At 41.4% G+C, this 18,518-nt stretch overlaps 1 protein-coding gene across 1 annotated transcript in view; it reads right to left on the bottom strand.

Moving 5' to 3' along the window:
* The window catches only part of LOC132869217 (GTP-binding protein REM 2-like), an 82,167-nt gene that overhangs the window by 42,315 nt on the left and 21,334 nt on the right, over positions 1-18,518 (bottom strand). The window contains exons 4-5 of the mRNA XM_060902555.1: positions 17,161-17,234; positions 3,513-3,690 (exon numbers count right to left, since the gene is read on the bottom strand). Of these exons, the coding sequence (XP_060758538.1) occupies positions 3,513-3,690; positions 17,161-17,234 (252 nt within the window). The remainder of the gene's footprint in view (positions 1-3,512; positions 3,691-17,160; positions 17,235-18,518) is intronic.

Here is an 18,518-nt window from a genome sequence, read left to right as displayed (position 1 = left end):
TTGACCAAGTGAGAGTAATCGATGGTCAAACGCTCCAGCTGAACACCACCCCGTCCTTCCCCTACTTTGCAATTATGAAGGATAGGTTATACCGAGTGACGCAGGACACTCAAACTAAAGAGCGAGTCACGCAACTTTTAATTCCAAAGAGCTGCCGGGAATTAGTATTCCAGGCGGCTCACTTTAATCCCACGGCTGGACACTTAGGGCAGGATAAGACACTAGCCCGAATAATGGCCCGATTCTATTGGCCGGGGATTCGTGGCAATGTCCGTAGGTGGTGTACAGCGTGCCGCGAATGCCAGTTAGTAAATCCAGCGGCCATTCCAAAGGCGCCTTTGCGCCCTCTACCATTAATCGAGACCCCGTTCTAAAGGATTGGGATGGATCTCGTCGGGCCATTAGATCGGTCAGCACGAGGGTACCGCTTTATATTAGTTCTGGTGGACTATGCAACGCGATACCCGGAAGCAGTGCCTCTGCGCAATATCTCAGCACGCAGTATTGCGGAGGCGCTCTTCCGCGTTATCTCCCGAGTTGGAATCCCGAAAGAGATTCTGACTGATCAAGGCACCACATTTATGTCACGGACACTACGCGAACTGTATGGGTTATTGGGGATTAAGCCGATCCGCACCAGCGTGTATCACCCACAAATGGATGGTTTGGTGGAACGGTTCAATCGCACCCACCCTCAAGAATATCATTTAAAAAATTAGTAAGTGAGGACGCACGTAATTGGGATAAGTGGCTCCACCGCATGAAGGATGCCAACGCGCAGATCACCCGTTGGTATCTGGCACTCCAACCCTTTAATTTCAAGGTGGTCCACAGGCCAGGGGCGCAGAGGGTCGTGGTGGACATCCTCTCCCGTCAAGGGGGCGGGGGGGAGGCGGCTGCAGGCCGGACGGCCGCCCGGCCTGAGTCGGGCGGTGGGGGTATGTGGCAGCGGGGGCGTGGTCAAGCGCCGGTCTGTGACAGGAGGGCGGAGTCAGGGAAGGTAAGTGGCAGAATCACTACACCTGATGTCAATTAACCTGTGTTTGTGTGTGTGTGTGTCTTCCCAGTGACCGCGCCCTATATAAGGAGGGAGAGCAGAGAGCAGATCGTCTCTCCCCAACCAGACGCCTTGTGTGTGTGCGCGCGTGTGTGCGTGGCTGGGAGAATGGAAAGTAGATACACTGAAAAGTGGAAAATAAAAGAGTTTTGTTGAACCTGATCTCTGTCCTGCCATCCTCTGTGCTCCACCCTTCCTTAGGACTTTTACAGTTGTGTAAGAGGTAAAGGAGTAGATCTGGAGGGTCCTCAGGCATAGAGCATTTCAGTAAACTGGGATGTATGGATGCTGTTGACCCCCCCACACTCTCATTCGCTCACTTGGGTTGGTTGATATAGTGGCTGGCTGCTTTATGTCCCAGGACTCCCTCATGTCTTTGTTACCTTCTTGCTCTCTCCTTGTAGTTACACTGTCATAGTTAGTCTTGCCAAAGTCCCTGCTTGCACTCAGTGCAAAATGTATACTGTTTGTACTCTTTAGGTGACATTGGGCATACCTAACAACATGTGCCCCCCCCCCCCCCGTCTCTTCCCTCTGTCTGTCCCTCTCTGTTGAGTTACATGTCGATCCTGAGACACCAGTGGTGCTGACCTCATCTGCTCCTTGGACTTGCCTGATCCATCCTGATGCCCTATGTCTGGCTGGAATCTCATCACATTGCTCCTTTGAAGGATGGCCCCATATGGACAGTTGAAAGTCACACTTGGAGCATGGCTCTGGACACTTACAGTAATACATTTATGGCTGAGGACTACAGTCAACTTGCTAACTTTAGGACTGTAGTTGTCATGAACAGTTTTGCACTCAAGTTTCCATCAATAAGCAGTTTATAACTTCAACAAAACCAACTTCATGTTAAAACTCTAATGATTTTTCTGGTTACACAGTTATACTTTGTGACTATATAGGACAGTGATCGAAGCGAGTTATTTATGGGGGCTGCAAAAGTAGGTATACAGTAATGAAAAACAAACCGTTCACACAAAATGTTAGTATTAAATGAAACCTAGCACCACTATTATAATACTGGTAATACTGGAATAATCCTTAGTGTATACCTACTTTTGCAGCCCCCTGTATAATCACTCTCTGTTATCACCCAAATGAGGCTGGGTTCCCTTTTGAGTCTGGTTCCTCTTGAGGTTTCTTCATGTTGTCTGAAGGAGTTTTCCCTTGCCACCATTGCTACAGGCTTGCTCATTGGGGATAAATTAGGGATAAAATTAGCTCATGTTTAAAGTCTCTAATTTTCTGGAAAGCTGCTTTGTGACAATGTCTGTTGTTAAAAGTGCTATACAAATAAACTTGACTCATTTGTCATGTGAAATTAACTGAATTGAAATGTTTAGATGTATTTATGTGCTGATCAAGGAGGAAAGTTGAACTGATTCAAATCAACGTCAATCAGGATTTTGTATTCTGTGGAATTTGTTTTTTTTAAATTTGCTTGTTTTATGATTTTAATCTACGGACACTAGCAAGCACCAAACCTGAACCATAATGAAGTTCAAAATGTAGACAATAAAAATAGAGACAGCATTTAAATTGACTTGTTTGAAATTTGAAGCTTCTGGGGGATTTTAAGGAAGGTATTTAGTTCTTAGCACAGCTATACGTACACTTTAGAGGCATGTCATCCAGCTACATTACTTAAAAGTAGGCATGTGACAATTTGCCAAATTCATGAATTAATTTGATTCACACTATCGGGTTCGTGATTCAATTTTCCAGCGATATTTTGGAAAAAAATATTAAATGAAGAAAAGTTTATTACCAAAAAAAAAAAGCAACCTTTTCGTAATAAACTTTTATGAACATTTGTACTACCTTTGTTTTCTTCAGCTTTCAGCAATCTGTAAAAAGAGAGCTCCGGTTTCTTGTTGTTGTCTATTTGTACACTCAATCACTCAACAGCTTTCCCATTTTAGATCTTTTTTTTTGTTGTTTGTGTGACATTAGAGCTAGTTTACTTCCACCGAGGGTGAAGTCATGTGTATTCCTGCTATTGTACATCAATTCAATCAACACAATTACAGCTAAGAAAAAATAAGGATATTATGCTGCCTGATAAGTCAAGATTCATTTTTTCTTTCGATTTGAATCATCATAAATTTCTATCATTATGTGCCTACTTAAAAAAAAAGACATCTGTCCAGATTTGATTGGCATGGATTAAGCAGCGCTTTTCTGACAAGTGAATTTCATCTATATTATATTTGTCTGCCCTTTAAACTTAACCAATATTTGATTTTGATTTGTTTTCAGCAATTGATAATTAAGTCTCTTCTGTGCTTTCTTAAGTGTCTCTTGATGAGGCAAAATGCAAAAAACTTTTTTTTTTTAATAAATGTAAAATATCCAAATCGTCATCCATACAGAGCATAGAATAAGCCAAATGCTTGGCACTCTTATCTTTCAAATTCAGCAGTGAGAGGGTTCGGTTTAAAGGACATACCCTCCGTGCTGACCTCTCGTGAACGGACCAAGTCGCTCTTGTTGCCCACAAGGATGATGGGAGTTTGAGGTTGGTTTTCCCTGAGGAGGAGGCGGAGCTGAGCTGTGCGATGAAAGCTGCGTCGGTCTGTCACCGAAAACACCAGCACACATACTTCACACACCAGCATGGAAAGATCCTGTCAGACACAGAGAAGTAATAGGTTATATTGTAACTATAAGATTAATCTAGTAATGGTGGAAATGGCTGATGTAGTTTATCCAGGTCATGATGGTAGCAGTGGTGTGTTAATATATTGTATTATTATTTTCATTTTGTCTTCTCCCAGTTTAGTCATTGTTATTCTTATTGCATCCTCTCTCTAAAGCATGAAAGACATCTATTAAGGAGCCTAAAGGCTCACACAGGTTTTCATTGAGACATGTAAAGCACTATATTGTTTTTGAACTGGCACTTACACAAAAATAAGGCAACTAAACATGCTTGGAGGAGAGCGCTACCTGCACTATATTGTGTCTATGTAAACAAGCAGATGTCTATGATTTCCAAACAAGATCCTGTTGGGATCCGAATAGAGTTGGGTCTCAAGTGAGGACCACCCACTTGATGGCCAGACACTCCTTTTCATTGGTGCTGTACTGTGGGGCAGCCATAGGCTAAAGGCTAGAGAAACAGCCTTGGGCCCAAAGGGTTGTCTGTTTGATCCCCTGGACCAACAGGAAAATCTTAAGAGTGTCTGCTAAATGCCTGTTATTTAATATACTTAGTCTCTCACAGAGTTTGTGGCTAATGTACAGCACTGAGCGCACTTCTCCCTCCACCTGACAAACACCTAACAAAACAGCCCCCAGCCAACACCTCAGTCTGCAAAATAAAGGGGAGAGAGAAGTTAGGGGAGTGTAATAGTGGCCCACCTCACAGTGCAGCTTTTTCCTGGGTGAAAGCCCGTTGGCACAGCTCCGTCCACTGGACCAGATCTGGTGCACCCTTTTTAGTGAGAATGGTCAGCAGGCTGGTGACATCTGAATAGTTAGGCACAAACCTATGATAATAGCCAGCCAGCCCCAGGAAGTGTTTCACCCCCTTTTTGGTCTTGGGCCTTGGAGAGGTCACAATGGCTGCAATCTTGTCAATTTGGGGACGCAACTGCCTATGACCCAAGTGGAAGCTCAGAAACCGTACATCCACCTGCCAAATTGCACACTTCTTTGGATTAGCCATGAGCCCGGCGCACCTCAACAACTCCAGAACAGCTCCAATATGTTTTACATGCTGTGGCCAATCGTTACAATATACAATGATGTTGTCAAGGTCGGCCACAGCATAAGGAGAGAATGGGTGAAGGACTTTGTCCATGAGACATTGGAACATTGCTGGGGCCCTGAATAACCCAAATGGAAGGGTGACAAACTGGTGGAAACCGAACGGGGTGGAAAAGGCCATTTTTTGCGAGACAGGGGAGTCAAGGGGATCTGCCAATATCCCTTTTCTTAAATCCAGTGTTGAATATAAATGAGCTGTGCCTAACTCAAGAAACTTGTCGATGCAAGGCATTGGGTACACGTTGAATTTAGACACTGCATTGATTTTTCTGTTGTCCACACAGAACTGGACCAACCCATCGGTCTTAGGGACAAGACCACCAGGCTGCGACTCCTCAACTATTCCCATTTCGAGCATGGTCTGGAGTTCCTCCAAAACTCCAGTTTTCTGGTGTTTGGGTAAGCGGTATGGGTGGCTACGCATCACCACCACTGGGGGCATCTCAATGTGGTGTGATATAAGGTGGGCATGACCAGAAAGGGGAAAGAACATGTCAGAAAACTCTGCTTGCAACTTGGAAACCTCTGTAAGTTGGGATGGTGAGAGCTGGTCTCCACAGGGGACTGAGGTGGGTTGAGCTGCTACATTTATTTTTACCTCCGGCCCCAGATCCTCCCTCTCCAGAACTCCCACAGGTAATGCCACAGGGAACCAAACGGGGTGGAAAAGGCCATTTTTTGTGAGACAGGGGAGTCAAGGGGATCTGCCAATATCCCTTTTTGTAAATCCAGTGTTGAATATAAATGAGCTGTGCCTAACTCAAGAAAGTTGTCAATGCAAGGCATTGGGTACGCGTTGAATTTAGACACTGCATTGATTTTTCTGTTGTCCACACAGACAACAGAAAACCTGAAAAACAGGTTGTTCAAACCTCCCCTTTATCTCCAAGATCCTTGAAAAAGCTGTGGCACAACAGTTATGCTCATATTTACATAGGAATAACATCCATGAAATGTATCAGTCAGGATTTAGACCTCATCATAGCACAGAGACAGCACTGGTTAAAGTAGTAAACGACCTACTGTTGGCGTCTGATCAGGGCTGTATCTCGCTACTTGTGTTGCTTGACCTTAGTGCAGCATTTGATACCATTGATCATTCTATTCTTCTGGATAGACTAGAAAATGTTGTGGGAGTTAAGGGAATGGCCCTCTCCTGGCTCAGGTCTTATTTAACTGATCGTTATCAGTATGTTGATATAAATGGTGATATTTCTAGACGTACTGAGGTAAAGTTTGGTGTGCCACAAGGTTCTGTCTTGAGTCCACTACTTTTTTCTCTATATATGTTACCTCTGGATGATATTATTCGTAAACATTGTATTAGTTTCCACTGTTATGCTGATGACACACAGTTGTATGTCTCTGCAAAACCTGATGAGAGATACCAGCTTTATAGAATTGAGGAATGTGTTAAGGACATTAGACACTGGATGCTGATTAATTTCCTTCTGCTTAACTCTGACAAGACTGAAGTACTTGTACTAGGACCACATGCAGCTAGAAGTAAGTTTTCTGATTACACAGTAACTCTGGATGGCCTTTCTGTTTCTTCACGTGCAGCAGTAAAAGACCTCGGAGTGATTATTGACCCCAGTCTTTCATTCGAAACTCACACTGATAACATTACCCGGATAGCTTTCTTTCATCTCAGAAATATTGCTAAGATAAGAAATTTAATGTCACTACATGATGCGGAAAAACTAGTTCATGCTTTCGTTACCTCCAGGTTGGATTATTGTAATGCCTTACTGTCTGGATGTTCCAATAAGTGCATAAACAAGCTCCAGTTAGTTCAAAATGCAGCAGCAAGAGTCCTTACTAGAACTAGAAAATATGACCACATCACGCCTGTCTTATCCACACTGCATTGGCTCCCAATCAAATTTTGTATTGATTATAAAATACTACTATTGACCTTTAAAGCACTAAATGGTCTCGCACCACAGTACCTGAGTGAACTTCTGCTCCTCTATGACCCGCCACACCTACTTAGATCAAAAGGTGCAGGCTATCTGCTGGTACCTCGTATAGTGAAGGCTACATCAGGGGGCAGAGCCTTTTCTTACAAAGCTCCACAGTTATGGAACAGCCTTCCAAGTAATGTTCGGGAATCAGACACAGTCTCAGCATTTAAGTCTAGGCTGAAAACATATCTGTTTAGTCAAGCCTTTTGTTAATGGTGTTTGAGGTAAAGGTGTAGATCTAGAGGGTCCTCAGACATGGAGTGTTTTGGTAAACTGGGATGTATGGATGCTGTCAGTCCCCACTCGGTTACTCACTCGAGTTTGTTGATGGTGTAGTGGCTGGCTGCTTTATGTCCCGGGGCTCCCTCATGCCTGTGTTACCTTCTGGCTCTCCCCTTTTAGTTATGCTGTCATAGTTAGTTGCCGGAGTCCCTGCTTGTACTCAGTGCAATATGTATACTGTTCCTACTTATTCAGGTGACATTGGGCATACCTAACAACCTGCGTTTTCTTTCTCTCCCCCACCCCCAAAATCTGTCCCTCTGAGTTACATGGAGTCAACAGGAAATCTTTTGGTGGAGAGGGTGGAGACCTCGACTGGCTATCATAGCCTGCAGGGAATCGGCCGTCAGACATTCTGTCGCATGTCCCAGACCCAGTGAAATGTAACTGAATTGTCTTGGCCAGCCCTAAGGGTCCCATCTGCATCTCATTATTGCTGAGGAGTGTGCTCCCATCACCCAATCAAGCATCCAGCCAGAGCAGGTCATGATATTTTTTAACCATATTAACATGCCATTGTTGTGTATTATGCCTGAAGTCTCTGCGAGCCTACCACACGGATTTAATACTTGTCATTTTTAGGGCATACCTAACAACCTGTGTCCCCCCCATCTGTCCCTCTGAGTTACATGTTGGTCCTGGGATTGAGATGCTGGCCTCTTCTGCCCCTCGGACCTGCTTGATCCATCCTGGTGCCCTGTGTCTGGTCGGAGTTTTATCGCATCACTCCTGTGAAGGACGGCCCCATGAGGACAGTTGAGGTTTATACCGTGAGGATGCTCTGGACTCTTACAGTAATGCTTTTATGGCTGAGGACTACAGTTGACTTGCTAACTTTAGGACTGCAGTTGTCATGAACAGTTTTGCACTCAAGTTTCCATCAGTGAAGAGTTACAACATCAATGAAACTGTCTTCATGTTAAAATTGTTAATGTTATAGTCATGCTGTCTGTTGTTGCCCAAATGAGGATGGGTTCCCTTTTGAGTCTGGTTCCTCTCGAGGTTTCTTCCTCATGTCGTCTGAGGGAGTTTTTCCTTGCCACCGTTGCCACAGGCTTGCTCATTGGGGATAGATTAGGGACAAAATTAGCTCATGTTTTAAGTCGTTCAAATTCTGTAAAGCTGCTTTGCGACAATGTTTATTGTTAAAAGCGCTATATAAATAAACTTGACTTGACAGGGACCCCCTCATTCCATAGTTTAAGCAGATTGAGGTGGTTTATCTGCAGTACCCCACCCCTATCCATTTGCTTCACCACGCAGTCGATGTCCCCAATTTGCCATGTAACCTCAAAGGGCCCTTGCCACTTGGCAAGCAATTTAGAGCTCGATGTGGGTAATAACATGAGTACTTTATCTCCCGGTGTGAACTCCTGCAGGCATGCACTGCTGTTGTACAGCCAGGACTGATGTTTCTGTGCCTGCCCCAAATTCTCCTGGGTTAGGTGACTGTGTGTGTGGAGTTTTGCATGCAAGTTAAGAACATTAAATTTCATTTTTACTATTAGAATGTCCCTCCTCCCAATTTTCACATATGACGTCTAGGATGTTATGTCGCTTACACCTGTAAAATAATTCAAATTGCTTCCTCCTGCTATATAAACCCCCAGCTGTCACTGCAAGACACATACGCACACACAGCATTAATTTGATACAGGTGTGATTGTTTTGCCACTCATCTTCCCCGGCCTCGCCCTCCATTCACAAACTAGCGTTCGACCATGCCCCCACTGCCTCAAAAGAGTTATCACAAAAACACACCACTTTGAGAGAATTTCAATGCATGTTTCTTTAAAAACTTCACAAATACGACTGAAGCCGCATGGATGCTCATCTCACTCACGGCCTTTTCGTTTTCTTCCTCAGTATCTTTTTGCCTACATCAGGCAACATACATCAAAATGATGAATATTGCCTGTCAGAGAAGAGGATTGCAGACAGAGGTCAACGCAGGAAGGTGTTTATTTATAGGCATGCTATTATAGTACAAAAAATGTGATACAAAGTCAGAGTAGGGCTGTGCGATATATCGAATATACTCGATATATCGCTGAAAATTCTGTGTGCGATACATAAAATTATTATATCGTAACTATCGAGTATTTTATGGTCATCTTCCGACTTGCGTTTGTTTCGTGTTTGTTTAAAACCTTTTCCAGTGGTTTTCTCCCTGTCCCTCAGGCAGTAACATGAGAGGATGCCTAAGGGTAAAGAAAACAATAACGTCATGCACTCGCCAACCAATCCCAGGCGACATCTCGGTGCTGAAAGGAACTTCCGGGAAGATTTTCTAGTTTCGGTTGTGTTGCCAGATTGGGCGGTTTCAAGTGCGTTTTAGCGGGTTTTGAACATATTTTGGGCTGGAAAACATCAGCAGTATCTGGCAACACTGCCGGCGGGAAGATTTTCTAGTTCCGGTTTACAGCGCTGACTTAGTTCGTGCAATCGCTGGTGTTGCATAGGCTACCGTGTAAGCTCTGTCAATTTCAGCGACAAATTAAAAATGGAAGTGGACGAATTGGTTCCTAAAAGAACTAGTAAGGGGTCAGTCATCTGGCATTTTTTTTGGATATCGCGAGGAGGACGTGGAACAGCAAATGCCAGTTTGTAAAGTGTGCAAAAAAACCTGTCATCACGAAAGGCAGCAGCACTACAAATATGTTCCAACACCTGAAAACTCACCCGGTACAGTATGAAGAATCTCTTAAACTCCGAACTACTTGCCCACGAGCTAAACCCCCCCCCCACAAGCTAAACAAATGACCATAGCAGCCTCATTCTCCAAAGCCACCCCATATGAGAAAACGAGTCGGAGATGGAGAGCTATAACGGATGCAATCACTAACGTCATTGCCGAAGACATGATCCCAGTTAGTATAGTGGAAAAACCAGGCTTCCAAAAATTACTAAAAAACACACTCAATCCCAAATATGAGTTGCCTGGTCGCAGACATTTTACAGAGAAGGCAATACCGGAATTATACACATCTGAGAGGCAGAGCCAGAAAACATTCAGTTCAAAAGTGTGCAAAGAGAAAAATTATGTTTTGCAGATCTCTCTCTTCGCTCCCTCAATCTCTCTCTCTATTGTGAATGTTCCAGTGGTTCTCAGTAGTCAGGTTAATAGCTTGGAGATCTATTTTTAAAATAATTTAATGAATGAGCACTTTTCTTATTTAGGCTAAATGTCTCTCACAGTGTTGAGCTTGCACTTTATTGATTTGAGCTCTGAGCAGCTCTGTATTGTATTGTCCCTTTGTTGCAATTTTCAAGATTGTTTTTTTCAGTTTGTGCCACATCTTTGTTGAATAAAAATAGTCTTATTTCAATTCAATTGTGATTAATCACGAACATGAAAATTTAAAATGTGTTGTTGAAAACCACCTGTAAAGTTAACCAAAAATGTTATTTAATCTGCAGGGATTGTAGTGAAAACAGTAAAGAGTAAAAGTTAGATTTCATGGGGTCCTTTAGAGGAGATTTAAATATATCGAGATATATATCGTATATCATGAAATGGAGAAAATGTATCGGGATATTCATTTTTTCCCATATCGCACAGCCCTAAGTCAGAGTCACAAAAACAAATGAAACAGAAAGCAGAGTCATTAAACCAGAGTAGCATAAACAAGGCTAGGAAACATGGAAAACAAAACAGTACTCTTTGCAAAGCTTTGGGTGTTTGCAAAGTCCAGGAACAGCAACAGATGAAACCAATGATAATTGGCCCTAACAGCGCACACAACTTTCTCCGTGTGCATGAATGAGAGCAGCCACTTGAGCTGTGTCAGGCTTGAGCACAGGAAGTCATGACAGAACCCCCCGAAGGAGCTCCCTCTGGGAGCTAAAATCCTCCTTAGGCTGCCCTGGGGTTAAGGACCTGGCGTGGGAAGACATCCTCTCAGAGCACCACTCTGGCTCTGGATGGATGTGACACCAGAACCTGGGCTGAGGTGGATGCTTGGATTCCGGTCGAGCCTTAAACAGGGGTATGAAGATGGTTGGGGGCTCAGACATGGGTTTGGGCATGGCCTCAGATATCAGCATAGGCATAGAATCAGGCAAGATTATGGGCTTGGGCATTGGCCCAGACGTGGGCTCAGGCACAGACATGGAATTTGGCACATACTCAAGCATAGACATGAGTTCAGACATAGGCCCAGAGGAGGGCTCTTGACTAGCCATGGACAAGGGCTCTGCACTAGACATGGATTCAGACTTGGACACAGGCTCCAGACTAGACATGGATTCAGAATTGGACCTGGGCTTGGAACTAGACAAGGACTTGGACATGGGCTCTGGTCTAGACATGGACTTGGGCTCCAGACTAGACATGGATTCATACATGGACCTGGGAATGAGCATGGGCATGGACCCTGGTGTCAGCATGGGTATGGATTCAAAAATGGGCATGGGCTCAAGTATCAGCCTGGGCATGGACTAAGGCATGAATCTGGGCTTGAGCATGGGCATGAACTCTGGTGTCAGCACGGTAATGGATTCAAACATGGGCATGGATTCAGGCATGAATCTGGGCTTGAGTATGGACATGGACCCTGCATTGGTACAGGCATGAATTCAAACATGGGCATGAACATGGACTCTAGCATGTACTCTGGCTTAGACTCTGACCCTGGCATGGACTTGGGCCTGGATGTGGACTTGGGCATGTACCTTGGCATGGACATGGATTTAGATCTTGGCATGGGCACTGGTATTATCATGGGCATGGCCTTGAACATGGTCTTGGACCTTGGCATGGGCTTGGTTGAGTAAGGACATCCTCGTTGAAGCCATGCGGCAGAGCAAAGAGCTCATCCCTGCTGAACCCAGGCAATGGAGCGACAAGCTCATCCCCACTGAAGTCCGGTGGCAGAGCAACAACTTCATCCCCAATGAAGCCCAGAGGTGGAACAACGACATCTTCAAAGCTTGTCCTCGCTGAAGCCAGGTGGCAGAGTGACAACATCTCCAAAGCCAGGTGGAGGAGCAAAGAGCTCTTCCTCCTTGAAATCTGGAGTGGAGGCCCCCCTGTCAGCCTCTGGAGCGAGCAGTAGAACACAGGCTGCCCTGTCGGCCTCCTGGGTATTAGCATCCCCCCCCCACCAAAAAAATAAAAATAAAAAAATTCAGTGAAAAATTAATACAACTCTGGACTGAAATAAATGCTGTGACATTGCATAAGTTTATCGAAACAATGCCACTGTGAACGCATGCTGTAATCAAAGCTAAAGACAGTCCAACCAAATATTAGAGTGCGCAACTTTTTTTGGCAGGGCAGTGTATATCACTATATTACTATGCTATTCGAATGAAATCAATATGTAATAAATGATTTCAAGTTGTTTTTTTTTTTTAAACATACTCTGTATTGCCCATGAAATATCTCTTCTCAGCAAACACACCAGGCTTGCATGTAACATGTCACACCACACGGTAACATAGGTATTTTGAAAACAGAAAGTCTCTATATTCTCAGAAGTCTAAAGTAGCGTTCAAAATACCTGTCTGCAGTCTACATTTTGCAGAATGATTTAAGATTGCAGAAGAAAAATTAAACAACCTGCAATTTTGCAGAATGAAAAAATCAGGCTCGGGATACAATGGTTCTCAATTAAGCAAACTAGCGGCACTGTAAATAAACGGAAACCTCCGCCACGCGAACCTGACGGCGTTTTCCAGGTCAAAGTTGAGCAATATTTATGTAATACCGAAGAAAGGCGATGACAACCAAATAAGGGCAGTTGCCATTTTCCGATGTAAGATTTCGTCACTTTTAATACCCGCCGAGAGGACCCGACAACTACCTCGGCAGTGTTCGGCAGTTTCCGCCATGAATCTCCCAGATTTCAATGTGGCACAACAAACATGGCTCCCAAGAAGAGGATTATTTCTTCGGGGCAAGAGTCCGACAAAAACGCCAAGAAAACAAGGACGATTTTATCGTATCTCGGCAAAACTGGCAGCCAGCGTGACTCCAACAACAACAGCGACAGATCGCACTTCCGCGAGGGTGACAAAAATGAAGACGGTCGCTGTTATAGTTGCATACATATATATTGGTAAATTGTATAGGTTTGTATATATTGTAATTTTGAATCATGCAAAATTATACTGATATTATATCCCTTTTGAAGACAGCAACAGTATTTTACCTTTATTCATAGATACTTTTGAATATTTTGTTTTCCCATACCAAGCTAGACTAATACATGTTTTGTGTACATGTGTACATGCTAATATTTTAGTTAATAGGCTATTATATTTTACTCCAACCTTTATAAAAGTGGCTAAAATTATTGTCGGTTATTAAAAAAAAGAAACAAAAGTCTATTTTTTTTACTAGTGCTGTCTTGCCTGTGGTGCAGACTAGCACAAAGTAAAACAGTTGCCCTGTAAGGCAACCCTGAACTCATAGGTTCAGTTCTGTAGCTCTCAGTTCTGCCATGATTAGTTTGTACCCAGTTCTTTGTTGTTAGTTTAGAGCAGTGAAGCCCCTGCAGTAGTTCTCAGTTCAGTTCATGACCTTGCACTTTAGAAGCCAGGCAAACACAATGAATCCAAACGTCTTTCCATTTGCCAGTTGGGTTTTATTCCTTAATGGCATAAATTCTTTGCATCATCGTAAGATGTAACAGAGTGTAGAATTGAAACCTTGCTTTCAATTTAAAACTACAGGTTGCAGATGAAAACACTGTGAATGAAGTACATTTTGGGTAACAATCTATTGTTCAAGCTAGAAACTTTAATCTTGACAAAATGTAACATGAAAATGAATGTTTTGTTTCTTGAAGAACAGTTGTGTTCCATTTTTTATTGTGGTGATACCTTTATTAGTATGTTGTGTGGAAGGATAATGTGTGGGTGTCATAACTAGTACATTTATGAATTAGTTGGTATACTTCAAGTTGTAGTAGCCCGTAGTGTCAGGGCGAGGGGGATGAAAGACCTGTGGAGGTATCATGGAATGATAACTTTGCTGCAGAGAAGGATCTGTGAAGACTGAAATTAAAAATAGAGTGAGAGAATAAAGAATTACAGTAATGCTATGAGTTGTAAAGCTAGATATGATGTAAATATAGGCATTATTAGGTTGAAAAGGGTGTAGTATGGAGGCTTGTGTATTTGCAGAAAACATTTCCAAATTGCAGAACAAAATTGACATTCTGCAATATTGCAGAACACTGGAAAAAAGTATTTCGACCACTGCCACCTAAAAACTTGAAATTTTTTGAAAATACCCATATTTCCATGTGACTTGCAATTCTGATTGTAATATGTTGCTAGTAGGCATATAACAGTATATCGTACAATGATAAATCATGCTATAAATTTATGGCCATTTGAATCAATGACATAAAAAATGAATTTAGATTACTATCAGGCTGCATAATGTCTTAGATTTTCCTAGCTGCTAGTTTGGACAGCAGAGAGCACAATAATGTAAAATAGCAGGAATGCACATGACTTCACCTTAGGTGGAAGTAACACAGCTCTAATGCTGCAAAACCACATGAAAATCAGATCTAAAATGGGAAAGAGCTGTTGAGCAATTGACTGTACAAATAGATTTAACAGGAAATCAGAGCTCTCTTTTTTACAGACTGCTGAAAGCTAAAGAAAAAAGAAGCAAATCGAGGTAGTACAAACGTTCATAAATGTCTTATTCAGAAAATGAATATTTGTTATTAATATTTTTCATTTTTAATAAAGAATATTTTAGTTAATAGGCTATTATATTTTACTCCAACCTTTATAAAAGTGGCTAAAATTATTGTCGGTTATTAAAAAAAAGAAACAAAAGTTGTTTTTTTAATTTAAAATAAGTTATATTAAAGTTGATAAAGAATAGGAAAATAAATGTTGCATTTTTTGGTAATAGATTTTCTTTTTTTTTTCCAAAAATATTGTAGGAAAATCAAATTGCAAACAATATTGTGAACCAAATCAAATCATGAACTGGGTGAATCATTACATGCCTAGTTGCTACATAACCTGTAATTGAGCATCAGATTCTAACATCAGATTCTATATGCGACATCTACAGAAGAAAGCAGGAAATGTTCCGAAGGCAAGATGTCCAACTAAATGCTTACAAGAAATGAAACTCCGATATACTGTTCACATATGGTACATATACAGGTAGGTTTGTCATTGTCAAGTCAAGTTTATTTGTATAGCACTTTTAACAATAGACATTGTCACAAAGCAGCTTTCCAGAAAATTAGAGACTTTAAACATGAACTAATTTTATCCCTAATTTATCCATTTATCCCCAATGAGCAAGCCTGTAGCAACGGTGGCAAGGAAAAATTCCCTCAGACGACATGAAGAGACCTTGAGAGGAACCAGACTCAAAAGGGAACCCATGCTCATTTGGGTGATAACAGATAGCATGATTATAAATAACTCGCTTCTATAACTGTCCCCTATATAGTCACAAAGTATAACTTTTTGTGAATGTCATTATGAATGTTCAGGAGTGCTACATCTATATAGCTTTATCTAATGCCCGATCACAGCATGTTTTCCTTTTATATATCACTGTTGCACACATATTTGCTACTGACCTTTTACATTTAAGCCTGTTTCTTCAATGCTTTCAACTTCCTGCAGAGAAAAATGCCATTACAGGCCAACAGAGTGACCATTTTACCTTTTTCCTTGTCTATTTATCATACATGTCAACCTTTGGTCAATCAAACCTGTATAACCAACCTCCAAAATTCGTATTTCCCTTATAAAATCCGTATAAGATGCAAATTAAAATAATTTACCTAAAATTTGAATGATAATTAACAATGATACATCCCAGTTACTTTTTATTCAATATTCATCTCATCATCTGTAGCCGCTTTATCCTGTTCTACAGGGTCGCAGGCAAGCTAATAACAATAAACCTTCAGAATGAATACAAAGCTCCAATGTTTGACAAAAACACAAAGTGTTATCAGCGTAGTTACGAAGGAAATACTTCGTTGTTTGGAGACAGGTTTCACCGAAAGGCTATTACAGTATGCATGAGACTTCATATTAGCCACAAAGTCAGGAAAATCTGTTCGTAAAATTACGTTATAATGACCAAATACAATGAAAAGTATTTTTCCAGTCTCACCTGTGAAAGGTAATCCCATGTGATCTCGTTTGGACGGTAAACCTGTTGGTACAGTTAAACGCAGCACATGAATGAGGCATCTTTATTCTCGGCTACTGTCTAGACGCTATACCAGAGACGGTTGAAGAATCTCCACTTTGCCACATCCAATATGGCGGCGAGGATGACGTATGATTCTATACAGAAGGCGGCGTCTATGTTTATATGTCTATGACTTCACGGTTGGCGGGATTCTCGCAATGCGGTGTGCGCATGATCAAAAGTGGAACGAAGTCTCGCTACCACAAGATAACGCGCGATTTCATAAGAATCTTTACTGGTTGTCTGTGGTGTACAGTACGTTTGTAAATGTTATGTGCTCTTTTATCATCGTGGGAATTGATTATAGCTCTAAATAAATATTGAAGTTTTTTTTAAAGAATCCATATAACTTTATTTATATGCCCGTATACTACGTTTATTGAATCAAATCCGTATAAAATACAGACATTCCGTATAGGTTGACATGTATGATTTATTAGTGTCTCGGCATAGCCCTGTGAGTGAACAATTCACTAACTGTGGAAACAATCCATGTAGCACAAAAGGCTCAATCTGAGTAAAGCTAGCTCAGAAATAATTTTTTTTTCTGGTTCTTCTTCTGCTTTTTCCCCAAGCGCCACCCTCTTACAATTAAAGTATCTCTACATTTCTGAATATATCATTTAACAACAATCTAAAATGTTGAGACACTCATTGGTAACTACTCCTACTCTCTGTTATGACAAATCTGTCAAAATTTATAACCAAGTGACTGGTAGTAAACCAGTAATATGTCAGAAAAATATTGATTGTAATTTCAAGAACATGGTACTGTATATCTATTTGAGCCTCATGGTTTATGAAAATTTATGAAAAAGAACAGAAAACCTTTGGTTTTCACACTCACAGTGCATAGAAAGCAACCTGAGTCAAAATCTCACCTGTCTCCAGTTATCAAAGATAAAGATGGTGCTCTCCTCATTGTCTATGGTAACGGTGCGAACGTAGCCCTCACCTGTGAGATACACACAAACACAGAAATCACCATGACCTGAGAAAGAACAGCTCCTGAGAGACTGATGTTGTTCTCTTCTCTCTTTAGGTGCTTATGTAACTGCAATATGACCCCACCAAATATTAATTAATTTAAAAAAAAAAAAAATCAACTATTCTCTGCTATGTCAAATTAACAATCAAGACAATGCTTCATTCTGGTCTCTATTTACCAAGCGGTTGAGGAGGCCATACAAAAAACATCTGTTAAAAAAAAAGAAGACTTCTGGAGATAAACATTGTACTGCTATCTGATAGAGGATGGCCTCTTTGATCAATATAGACCATCATGATCATTTTCATGTCTGGCGTCAATTGTTCCATTGAAAATGTCATCATCACTATAGGTATCTTTTAGGACTAAACATTACTGGGAAAAGTCACATTGCAATATCATAAGTATAATTATTTTGAAAAAAAATATTTCAAATGGTGAAGTAAGGTACCCAGGATTAAGCCAGAAGTCCTGAGTGTCTCAAAGTTATAATAAATGCATACCATTAGTGTCACTTCAAAGTACTTCATTTCTGACAGTTGCTTGTTACCATCACACTGCTGATGCAGATGAGTCTCCAATGGAGTTGTACTGTCTGCAGTGTTGGGCACGTTACTTTCAAAAAGTAATTAGTTATAGTTACTTTTCCCAAAAAGTAACTGAGTTAGTAATGGAGTTACTTTGTCATTAAAGTAACTAATTACCAGGGAAAGTAATTATTCCGTTACATTTTGTTACCCCCCCCCCAAAAAAAAAAAAATTTAATTAATTAATTAAATTAGTGTAATCATAATAAAAGTGAATGTTAAATGTGTTTAATGACTGAAATGGACAGTTAACAGAACCAATCAGTAACATTATCTACACTATATTAATATTTTTGTGGGACAATGTGAGAAGACATCTATCAAATTTAATATATTTTTGTAGTTATTAAAATTGTTACTAATTACTGGCCACTGACGAGGACAAACGCTTTGTTCCTCGACATAATGTGCATTGCACGTACACATTTTTACCTTTTATTTCAAGTAATGAAAAGCAATGGCTGTATTTCCAATTTGAAAGCGCAGTCTTGGGCTGATCGCTCGCCATCGCTGTGTCTTCTGATTGAAAGAGTGCACAGTAGTGCAGTAGGCGTGGCCTACCTACGTATGTTGTCCAAATCTACTCTGATTGGCTTACTGTGCCGTTGTCTCGCGTCTCCCCGCCCCACACTAAAGCAGAGTAAAGAAAGGCTGAACGAGCAGC

Source organism: Neoarius graeffei, chromosome 2 (assembly GCF_027579695.1).
Source record: "Neoarius graeffei isolate fNeoGra1 chromosome 2, fNeoGra1.pri, whole genome shotgun sequence".
NCBI lineage: Eukaryota > Metazoa > Chordata > Actinopteri > Siluriformes > Ariidae > Neoarius > Neoarius graeffei.
This window is presented reverse-complemented; position numbering and strand designations above follow the sequence as displayed.